This window comes from Cyprinus carpio, chromosome A8 (assembly GCF_018340385.1).
Source record: "Cyprinus carpio isolate SPL01 chromosome A8, ASM1834038v1, whole genome shotgun sequence".
In the NCBI taxonomy this organism is placed as follows: domain Eukaryota; kingdom Metazoa; phylum Chordata; class Actinopteri; order Cypriniformes; family Cyprinidae; genus Cyprinus; species Cyprinus carpio.
The window spans coordinates 10,204,988-10,217,003 of record NC_056579.1 but is presented as its reverse complement, the minus strand read 5'-3'; the positions used below and the strand labels follow the sequence as shown (position 1 = coordinate 10,217,003).

The following is a 12,016-nucleotide window of genomic DNA, read 5'->3' as shown; positions in this document are numbered from 1 at the left end:
CAAATCTTTAAATCACTCAATAAACACAGTGAGAGACGCCCCCCTTCCCAGCCACACAGACATTGTGCAAGATATTGATCCTGCCGCAGTTTTTAATACCTGGGGTCCGGGTCTGTGACATGAGATGGCTGGGGCCCAGGGTAAACACATGGGCCTGGGGTAAGCGGGATACAATAGACCTCCCCTCTATGCCTCCACAAGCTCTTTGTGTAATTTTGTTGTCCGAAAAAACAGCTGCCGAAGAAAGAGCTCTTAGTCAGGCACCTGCTAGAAAAGATCTCATATATAGACATTCACAATAACTGGAGGAAGATGGTGAAGTGGAACAGACAGGTTAGGATAAAAGATCAGAGAATATTCTCAAACAAGGACTTGACATCCGTGTGTGTTTAGAAATTTAGTTGGACATATTCACCTGTCAATTTGCTGCTGAAACACACATGCTGACACACACACGTATTTATATATATATATATATATATATATATATATATATGTGTGTGTGTGTGTGTGTATGTGTTCAAAGGTTTGGGGTCAGTAAGATATGTTTATTTATTTATGTAATTGTTAATATATTTGTGCAAGAAAGGTCTCTTATGTTTTCAGCAGCCATTACTCCAGTCTTTAGTCCTTCGGAAATAATTTCAATATGCTAATTTGCTGCTCAAGAAACATTTCTTATAATTATCAACATGAATAGAAAGTTCAAAAGCATTTATTAACAGAATTTTTGAAACAGAAATATTACTTAATATATAAAAGTCTTCAGTTGTGTTCAATTTGAAGCATCCTTGCTAAATAAAAAAAAATAATTTATTTAAAAAAAAATATTATACTGACACCAAACATTTATACAGTAGTGTATATGTATATACTTAAAATATATACATGTACAATATTTTATATATAATAAAAATCAATATATATAAATGCTAAGGTGGATATAACATTTTTGTATAAAAATTTGTGAGTTGTGTTTTATTTATAGTTTTTTTAGAAAAACTAAAGAGCTACAAAAACAGTTTAAATACAACTTATTTACAGCTCATGGCATTAATGTTATTTAATCACATTACAAATCACTGTACATCTATCTTGATCTTTTGTTTGGACAAATATCAAAAGTTATATGTTTTTAGTAGCAATAATGTGTTTAAAGTGGCAGACCTTCATGAATGACGTGACATTTAGTGTGTCAGTTTACAATATACTGCATTTAATAGCTTAAACTGCTTAATACAAATTAAAGTAAATTAAAAAGTAAATCAAAGTAAACAGTTTATTTTTTTTTTTCATATTGTCCTGTCAGCTCTTGATTTGTGTGAACAAATCACCAACAAATTTGAATGTGTAAACAAATTGTACTAATTGGAGTACAGATACTAATAATACTGAGCATGGTTTACAAGGCATTGGAGTCATGAAAATGCCATAATGATCTAGTTTTACACATTCACAGCTAGAAAGACAGCATCTTTGATTATGTGGATTGCTATACATTATTACTAGAGGAAGTGACATCAAATCAGTGCTGAAAAACACGATTTCAAGTAACTTAAAGTGCAACACATAGACCTTCCAAGAGCCACATCACCTAGAGTGAACATTAAAACACCCTCACAATTGATGATCTGGGGGACTATGGTCTTTGAAAACATAAATGTACTGCTGAAAAAAAAAAAAGAGAGAATACTTTAACTCAACAATAGGTCAATTACCCTCACCTCAATCTATGCCCACTTATGAAAATAATGCCCAAACCTAGGTCAGCTTTAGCATGGCGGGAATTACGATTGCTTGTTTGATAGCTCTGGTTGCTAGTAGCCATGGTGGTCTAGGCTTTGCAATCTATCACATTATCCCTCCTGTCAGTCCATCTCTTTCTTCCCCTCATTCAAACTGCAGCATTTACTCTGACGCAGTTTATCCGACCCAAGTGACGCACAGTCCATTATGAAGAGCTTCAGTGACTCTTCCTCTACGACACTCTGTTCATTGAAAATCATTCCAGGTCATAACATAGGTTGAGAGAACTGGCAGGGTCAGAGGTCATCTCTTCACCTTGGCATCCTCTTTGATCTTCCAGATCATGAGTTCCATGCAGGCCCGGGCATCTTCACTGGAGTCGTGCCCTCCAACTGTAAAGAGACAGGAAACGAGACATGAAACAGAGACAGTCCAGAGCATGTCACTCATACACCATATATATCAAATGTTAATAAATCTAATTTAAAACACACTATTATTATAAAACATTCCTTCAACGGCTAGATAAGAAGGTGAAGCTCATATCGAGGCTAAATTTTACCACAAAAGATGTGGTGACATACAGCCAAGTATGGTGACCCATACTCAGAATTCGTGCTCTACATTAAAACCAAAAAAACACAAAACAAACAACAGAAAACACACACCAAGACCAGTACACAACCAATGCTGTGGCGCCCGGGGAGCAGTTGGGGGTTTGGTGCCTTGCTCAAGTGCACCTCATTCGTGGTATTGCCGGCCCGAGACTCAAACCCACAACCTTAGGGTTAGGAGTCAAACTCTTTAACCATTAGGCCATGACCTCCCCCTATATATCTATATAAGGCAATTTTACAGCAAATTCACAGTAGTGTAATTCAAAAAAAATTTTAATTGTGAAGTATTTATATATTTTAGTAGCATGGTAGTATTTGTTGTACTGAATTTAATTTATTCTCATTTAATACAAAACTAATCATTGTGTCCAGCACAGTAAATATTAATGACAGTAAAATTCAGTTATGGATGTCAAAAATTACACAATGTAAAACTTAAATCTTAATTGTCCTTAAAAGTAAGATAAATTTTCTTTATGCAAAATAGAATTTGTCATTTTTTTAAGGAGTGAAATACACCCTGTACATTTTGCTGGGATTCATGCAGATGATGCAAATTAGTGCAGATTAATAGTATCCTCACCGTTGTCTTGTATGATGCGTTTGAGGTAGTCGGCCATAAGGTTGCGCAGGGCACGTTTGTAGGGCAAACCCAGGCGATGAGGAAACACGATAGCGGTGTCCACAACCAAGCAGTGAATAAGCTAGTAATAGATAGAACCGTTACATTAATAAATATTGATTAAAAGACAAAAAGCTAGTATGCTACTTTACTGCATATACTTCTGCAAGCTTAGAATATTTAGGTACTTTATTAAGCTGCTGTTTGAACCAGCTTTTGTATCACAAGCACATCAAAACTACTAAAAATACTAACCATTAACGCAAAAAACTCACTCTCAAAACATTATAAAGACAGTACAAATAGTGTTTGTGTGAACCTTGAGTGCAAACAGGTCACTCTCAAGACTGTGTCCAATCAGAATGGACTCTGCACTGAACATGCTCAGTAGCACCGCCTGCACATCTCTCAGGGTGATGGTGGTGTTCTCCAGATCATCCTGTGTCACACCTGAAAACCTGGACAGAAGAGAAACGGGTGTAACTGAAACTAGGACAACTGAAAGGCAAATATATGGCAGATATCTTAACACAATTCCTACCGTGTGTTATAATCCACCACTTTGCTGCCAGGCTTGACAAATGTGTCATAAATAACCTTGAGGTCAGAGTTTATGACGGTCACAATTTAAATATACAAAACAAACTATTAAAACCACTATAAAAAAAATATCTATAATAAAACGGTTACAGTATTTACCAAAACCTAATAAATTCTTAAAGCTTCTTACAGCAACCTAAAATAAATACTTTAGAATCCAAACAACTTTCATCATAACCATCTCAAAATCCACCTAAAATAAGTGTGTTATTCTCACCATCTCACAGTCCAAGGCATAGACACCTCCATTTCCATCTACTGGCAACGGTTTGTTAAAAGTCTTCACAAAACCATCCAAGGACTCTTTACGGCCATCTTGTACATGTTGCTAAAGGAAAAGTGAACAGCAAAAACAGGTATTTTAACCTTTCATAGACCTCAGAGACACATTACTGAACTTATTTTTTAGTAGGCTATAATACTTACTCTAAACACATTATTAAAAGCTTCAACTAGCGCAAAAGGCAGCGTGCGCAAATTGTTTTATCTTAAAATAACTACATTTACTTCATATTATCAAACATAATCCATTATGTTTTATAGGTTAACAGCAAATTTTAAATCTTCAGATTTAGGAAATTTTTGTGGGAGCTCCAATATTTGCAGATCCATGATGATACCTACTTTACACACTTCACATCCAGGAGAACCAACCGCACCAGAGCAACAGCTGTAAAGTGTCTCCCAACCTCCTGGAACTACGCAAGACACAAAAACATGTCAGTGTTAGCAGCAGCGTATACAGTGTAATACATGAAGCATATTGTCAATGCAGAAAACTCATCCTGTCTTACACGTACACATACCCACCTCTGTTTCTGCGTAATCTTCCCCAGTGGTGACTGCACTCCTCCTTACGCACACAGCTGCCATTAGCGTTTATCTTGTACTCGGTGCCACATCGACAACAGATTTTGGAAAAAGCTTATGGAAACGACACAGGACAATTAATCAAAATCAATAGTGCAAATGTTATGGAGAGGGAAGATATAATATTTTGAAATGTACAGATGTTTAAAGCAATGCAACTTATGTTCAATGTGTACAAAAAAAACTCTATTGGCTGATTGGGTGCTAAAAGTTTGAGCGTAGTGCCACCTAGTGGTATGGCTCTTTATTATAAGATTGATGTGAAGAAGCAGAATCAAAGAAATTGGTCTAAGACCATAAAAATAAAACGTACGGTCATTGTTTTTCTTCTCTGGGAGGTTATGGACGACAGCATGACCCGACACCTCAGGGTGAGGTCTGGGGTAACCATGCTCCTGCAGCTGTTCTTCAGTCATTGCATATTTTTTCAGTGTTTTGTAAAGATTGGCACCTGAAAACAGCATGATGCAGACGTGGGTGAGTGAGATCAGACAAAAGGGTGGTAGAACTGTTACTGTTAACTAAAACCAATAAAAATGGTTTTAATCAATTGAAATAAAGCTGAAAATAAATAGTAGCTGAAAAAATTTAACTTAAAAAAACCTAAATGAAAATTAGAAATGTTGTTTTGGAAACTAAGCAAAATTAAATAAGTTCAATTACTACAATTATTATAGCTAAACATGAAACAAAAAATACCTTTAAACTATAAATCAAACTTAATTAAAATAATTAATATAATATATTAATATATTTAAGTGGTAGTGAGGTACCTTTAGGGTCCACATCCAGCTGTTTGCCGGAGCGGTTGATTGTGAAGCTGGTTGTGGCAGCTAGTCGTCCACCAAGTACTTCTTCATGGGACTGAGACTTTCTATTCACAGATACAGCCGGGCTCTCTGAGAAATAACATAACATAAATTCTAATTCTATTCTTTAGAAAATAAAAACTTGCCATACTTACTGCTTGTTCTTTAAAAAAAAACAAAAAAAAACTAACACTAGCTTCTCATATCTTTTCATTTATTATACAATTAACAAAAGCAAAAAAGATCTTCTCTTTCATTATCAATATCAGTGTAAACTGAATATAATAGTTGGTGGCAGATTAATGACAAAACAGATAAACTATCGTTATTCCCTCGAGAAAGTCTCTTAAACCCAGAGTTCCTTGTACCCTCAGTCACTTCAGATGAACATCTGCTAATTAGCAAATAAATACAGAGAGGAAATGACAGCAAAACAGGAGTATTAATCTGCTTGTTTGTGTTAGACGCACTGATGGCAGGGGATGTAGGTGTGCTCTTGCTGCGAAGTTTCTTCAGTGTGTTCACAGCTACATTCAGGTAGATGTTCTTACTGCTGCTCCTGTCACACACCACCTTCTCTTCCTCCAGAGCCTGAGAGTGAAGAAGACATCCAGAATATACACATCAACAACAGATATAAGGGAGCATGACATTAAAGGCATAGTTCAGCCAAAAAAGAAAAAAAGAATGCAGCCAACACAAACGCTACACAAAACATCATCGACTTTCATAGAATGAAAAAATACAGTGGAATACCATCACAGACATTCCTCAAAATATCTTCTATACCTTTAACCAAAATAAAATAAAAAAAACTCAATGAAGAACAACATGAAAACATTCACGTAACGATTTAACTAAACTGGAATTATGGAGGTTTGATGACATACCATCTGAAAAGCTTCCTGTTCAGAGGAACAAAACTTCAGGCACTCATCAATGAAGATGTTTAGGTAACGCTGCCGGACATTAGTGGGCACCTTGGCCCCAAATTCTGCAGGAATGACAGGACGCTTCATGGCAGAGCTCTGTGAAGGGCATGTTAATAGAGAATGTTAATTGAGGACATGCAAATAGACCGTTAAAGGGCTGATATAGGGTAACGTCACCTTCATGGTGGGGGTGTGAGCCACTCTTTTCTGCATAGTAGTTGATGTGGTCTTTGACAGGATGCCCACCGATGTATGAGCTTTGACTGAAAGCTGATCTGTCGCCACTCTGGTGGGTGATAACACCCGACTGCTGGCATCAGCTAGTCCTACAAAAAAAAAAAAAACACTCAAACATAAATGTGTTTGTACTTAATCCAGCTGGAACTGAATGTAGGACCCCTCATACCAGGCTTTGAGGAGGGCAAGGAAGCATTTGGCCGGTGCGCCACCCGCCGTTTCTCCCCAGAGAGCCCCAGTTTTGGGATGGTCGATGCAGATGCAGCCTTTACTGCAGCAGCCAGCTGTGCCGCCTGCTGCTGGGCCTTCTGCATGCGCTGGTAACAGATCTCCTGCGCTGTCATCCTCCGCTGCACCATCGGCACAGCGTTCAGCGATGCCCCTGACTGAATGAAGAAAATTATTAAAACAATTATTAAACAGTTGTTCTACTGCAATTTCTGAACACAAGTACCGATTCATCAGTTAATAGTTTAGTTTATGTTATGAACCTTATTTTAGTGAACTTGCATTTTTCCCCAACTTTTTATTCTAATTGGAATCTTGATGCTTTTCCACATCATATTAATACTGGTATTAATATGGTAAGTTAGTAAGATTATTTTTATGTTTTTGAAAGTCTCTTATGCTTACCATAATTACAAAATACTTATTCTCCAAAATACAAAAAAGTAATAATGTGATCAAAAGTAATATTGTTAAATATTAATACAATAAAAAACAATTTTTGTTGTAAAATATTTAAAAATGTAATTTATTTCAAAACTGAATTTTTAGCATCATTATTCCAGTTTTCAGCCATATGGCCCTTAGGAAATCATTCTAATTTGCCGATTTGGTGCTTAAGATACATTTCCTATTACTACATATCTTTACTGTCTCTGTGACCAATTTAATGAGCCCTTGCTGAATAAAAGTATTAATTTCTTTTGACACCAAACATTTGAACAGTATAATATAGATCTCAGTGTATAAATTGTGACAGATTCTGTCTTGACTTGATTATGATCTAACTGCTGCACACCAAATACAGCTTATATGAAAATATGAAGTGCAGGGAACCAGTAACAGAGAGACATGTCAGAGCAAGCATTCTAACACTAACCTTTCCTTGAGCTTTAAAATGTGACACCCTCTTCTTCTGGCCAGGAAAGAGAGTAGTTAAAGTGCTTTCTATAAACCCCACAAAAACCCACTCACATCCCAAATAAGCATAAAAACACAAAACAAACTTAAACTCAAATTAGGGTAACAAGAAAAAACCCAGAACATCAACCAACAGCAAAAATTTGCATAACAACCTCAAAACCCCAGAGGCATTTTAGAGTAACCAAAATGACTGAAATGATTATCACAACTAGAGAAATAAATAAAAACTCTGTGTGGTACCTGCTTAGCTTGTCTCCCTTTGTCTTCCGTCTTCACCTCTTTGGATTCATTAAATATCCGCAGACACTCCTCCATCGGGTCCGAGTCATACTCCATCTCATCCTGCAGACAGGAGTAGTCCACTGCTTCATCCCCACCACCACCATCATCATCATCATCCACTTCAGAGTCATCCTCCGATGATGATGATGATGTATCTTCAGACGTTTTCCTCTTATTCTTCATGAGGCTTCCCCGTTTAAAAGCAGAAGCTGACTTCCTCACTATCCTCTCGTCTTCCTCGTCATCCTCTTCAGCGCTCTCAGCACCGAACAGGTCTATGTGGCTCAGATTCCTCTGTTTGGTCTCACTTGCCTCTTTGTGATCAAGGACTGAGCTGCTTTTTTGGCTTTTTCCTTTAGTGCTGCTGCTCCCATGGCTGCTTTTGTTTTTGCCCTTCTCCTTTGTGCTGTTCTCAAGTTTTCCGTTCTTCTGGACTTTGATTTTGGACGACACCATATCGGTTTTCACAGGCTTGTCCATTTTGGGCTTCTTGATGTCGCCACTTCCTCTTCCATCTTTTTCCTTGTAGCAATGTTCACTCTTTATCTTAACTATCTTCTTGTTCTTTTCATCAGTACTCTTTGACTCCGAACCATCTTTCCGAACCTTTTCCTTAGACTTACTGATTCTGTCCTCATTCTTACTTTGGTTCTTGTCTTTTTTACTTGAATTCTTCGAAGTAGAGCTTTCCCACCTTTCTTTTTGACTCTTCTTATTGGATTCCTTCTCCTCTTTTTTCAGCTTATCAGATTTTATATTTTTCGACTGACTCACAGGCGCCTTTTTGTCTTTTTTGTTTGTCCTGTCCACATCCTGCGACTCCACATCATCCGATTCGCTCTGTGAGAAGACCTCATCAGTTTTAGACACCCGATTTCCTTGCAGTCCCATCGCACCTGACTCTCGTTCCTTTTTCAAGCTGATGTTGATCCCCTTGCGCTGCATTCGGCTTATGGACGTCGGACGATACTCTGTCCCAGAACTTTCCTCGTCGGATTCAGAGAAACTTGCAGTGTACTTCGGGGCATATGCTTTAGGAGACAGCGACCTTGGCTTCTTTGCCGTTGGAACATATTCCTCATCTTCCCCTTGTTTTTCAGGGTAAAACCTCTTTCTCCCCTCTCCCTCTGAACACAGATTCCTTTGTTGTTTCACAGCCGGCTTAGCCGAATAGTTCGAGAGAGGGTCGTACTCCATGTCCGAGGTTGGTTTGGAATTATCCAGAGTGTATTTACACTTTACACGGGACGGTGGGGGTAACACCTTTTTAATCCCTTTTTTGGAGACAGCAGTGGGCACATATTCCAGTGAATTGGTACTGCTGTTGTCTGAGTCTAAAGTGTATTTGCTGGAGCGAGGGGACGGGGTGTATTCACTCGCTTGGCCCATTTGATAGCTCCCAGGATCGTAGCCCTGATGGGATGATGCAGTGGGTTTCGGTCTCTTAACAGAGCTTGTGGTCGGCTCATATTCCTGATCACCGATCTGAGAAAGCTTCTTCTTGTCCCTTTCCATCTCATTGCGAACAGCCTCAATGGCCCGATTGACCAACTCCAGCTCCACATCCTGTCCCGCCAACAGGATCGACAGTGGCTCCCCATTATAATGTTCACCCGGTCTTACAACCTCCGGACTGAATGGATCATATCCTTGATCTGTAAACAAGTCACAAAAATCAACTTTGATATGTAAACGAGTCACAAAAATCAACCACAGAATCAAAACAATATATAATGCATCCTATATGCACACGCAAATGCAGTTAATTGCAGAAATAATTTCATAAGACAAAAACAAACATTTCCCAGTTACTACCTATTCTTGAGGCATCGATGTTTTTCTGACAACAGTAAAAGCTATAGAATCGGTTTATTTTTAATAAATAAATTGGACTGTCTGACATATGACAGCACTATTCTTGGGTTGTTTTAGTGTCTTTGTTCCGCAGCAGAAAGCTTTCGTGCATTTAAATGTACATGAACCCGAAGAGTACTTGAACAAAAGGAAAACATGACACCACAAAAACATTTTAATTCACCGTTTGGGCTCGCAGAAAGCTCTTTAGTCTTTTTGATGTCGTATATCCCACAGGAGCCTCGTCTTTGTTTGCTGTGTCTGAAGTGACAGTAGGGTCTGCAGCACCCATCTGCACCGGCTTTTCCATTACTACTCTCACAATAAAACGGGCAGTCAATCCCACGAAAAAAACCCGTAGACCTCAACATCGCGTTTCATAACCACTGTCACTTTATCTGCCTTTTAACTGGTATGTTTTGCCACTACGTGCGTGGTTATTTGCATATCCGTATTTTGCCACTTTCTTTCGAACAGACTTCCTGAGACGCCATATTTTATGAGCGACAGACGAGCGCAAGGCTCCCAGCTCACGTCGCACTCTCTACGTAATATAAGTTAGTTGGCCGAAACATCCGCCTGTAAGAATTAGCGTGCTATCTGCAATCAAGCAGCTGCTTTATTTTAAAGTAAAACATGTTAATACGTTGCTTTCGGCTTTATCTTCGAGCCTTTGGCATCTCTTTCTGTTACATTAATAATTTGTTGTTTTTTGTGATATAAGCTGAAGGTTATAACTTTATATATCAATGCTACTTTATAGATCGGGGAGTGTAAAGGAGTGCACACGTTGAGAAGTGTTCATAACTGACACGACACACAAAATGCTTTATTTTAGAAATGAAAAATGGCGTTCAATTTATTCCTCCCCGGTGGAGCTTCTTCTGGCTGCAGCAAGCTGGAGGGGGAAGAGAGAAAAGGGTGTATTTTGAAAGCAAAGTAATAGAGCTTACACTGGGTAATAGTGATTACTCAGAATGATGACTACATGGTCCAGAAGCCTTACAAATGACCGACTGTAAGTTCACAACTCGATTGACAAATACATAAGTTTGAGACGTGTTGACAACCATCCAAGGCCAATAAACCATCTTAGCCTGCTCAAAGTAGCTTTTTTCCTTCTTCAGGCTAATAAGGGGGGTTGTTTAAACAGTTTACAAATTACAATTGTTAGCAGTTTAAGTGAAACAATACTTACCTTATACAAACAACTACACATGTGCAAGTGAGCCCAGTAACAAAAGCAATTTGTCCGGTGTTAATATTCATTCAGACACTAGTAAATACAGAAATAAAACTCTAAACCCCCTTACAATGCTTTGGATCTGACTTTTATAAAGGTGCGCACACCTGAATGCAATCCCAACTATTAATTGGCAGGACATCTTAGCCTATTAGAAACAGGGTTTTAATTATGAATATAGTTGAAATCCTGATTTATCCTTGGCAAATTACACACATTTGAAAACACATCTTAAGTAACAGGTTAATTACCACTAAACAGTCTCCAGTATCTAATGAGAGAGCATTGGTCATCAGCGAAAGAAAGTGCTCATCTAACACTAGAGGGAGGCATTACATAGCACTAAGTATGAAGAGATATGACCCTGTTATCATAGTGCAAAACATGAGAGCCTGAATTTTGGTTATTTTTTATAATAATAAAATCTTGATATAGAAAATGATTTTATTTCAGTATTTTTTTTTAAAATCCATTCTAGTACTTTTATAAGTATAATAGAAGTTCTGCTAATATCAATAATGTTAATATTTACAAGCAAAATTATAATGGCCCTCAATTTATGCATGCTCACACTTGTGAAGACGCAGCAGTGTGATCCAAACTGTTTGCTGACTCACTCCCTCCGCATGTTCATGTCCAACCCACACTTTTACAGTAGGCTGCTAAGCTGCTCTTAGATCTTCATGGCAACCGTGGGCTGGCTAACTTTTACAGTGTTTGCACCAGACTCTGTAATGTAGTCGGCCCTGAAAAGTTCAAGTGAAATATCAACACTTCTCTAGTGCAGCTCTAGCCATGTTGACTTAGTAAGGTGATGCACCATGGGGCTCATGCTCAGGTGATAGCAATGTGTGATTATGTCAACAGGATCAGTCACTTTCAAAACCTTTTCTAAGAGATTTATCTTTATTAGAAGTGTCAATATGTTTGCAGTATCAGCATGTGATATGAGGCTCGTGATTCTGTGTGAACTCATGCAGAGGTTGAGATTGATAAAGTTCAACTTTACAGAAACACTGAAGACAAAACGAGAACACTGTTCAAAGCATTTTATT

At 38.0% G+C, this 12,016-nt stretch overlaps 1 protein-coding gene across 1 annotated transcript; it reads right to left on the bottom strand.

Moving 5' to 3' along the window:
• Window positions 1-954: 954 nt before the first annotated feature.
• Window positions 955-11,031, bottom strand: rexo1 (REX1, RNA exonuclease 1 homolog). Its single transcript, XM_042762063.1, is given in 17 exon segments — window positions 955-2,138; window positions 2,947-3,067; window positions 3,305-3,443; window positions 3,527-3,642; window positions 3,803-3,913; window positions 4,210-4,283; window positions 4,396-4,509; window positions 4,769-4,906; window positions 5,229-5,354; window positions 5,735-5,855; window positions 6,155-6,292; window positions 6,374-6,522; window positions 6,603-6,819; window positions 7,539-7,606; window positions 7,765-9,519; window positions 9,903-10,616; window positions 10,917-11,031. Coding segments are annotated over 16 exon segments (3,663 nt in total). The 5' UTR covers window positions 10,090-10,616; window positions 10,917-11,031; the 3' UTR covers window positions 955-2,049.
• Window positions 11,032-12,016: the final 985 nt, after the last annotated feature.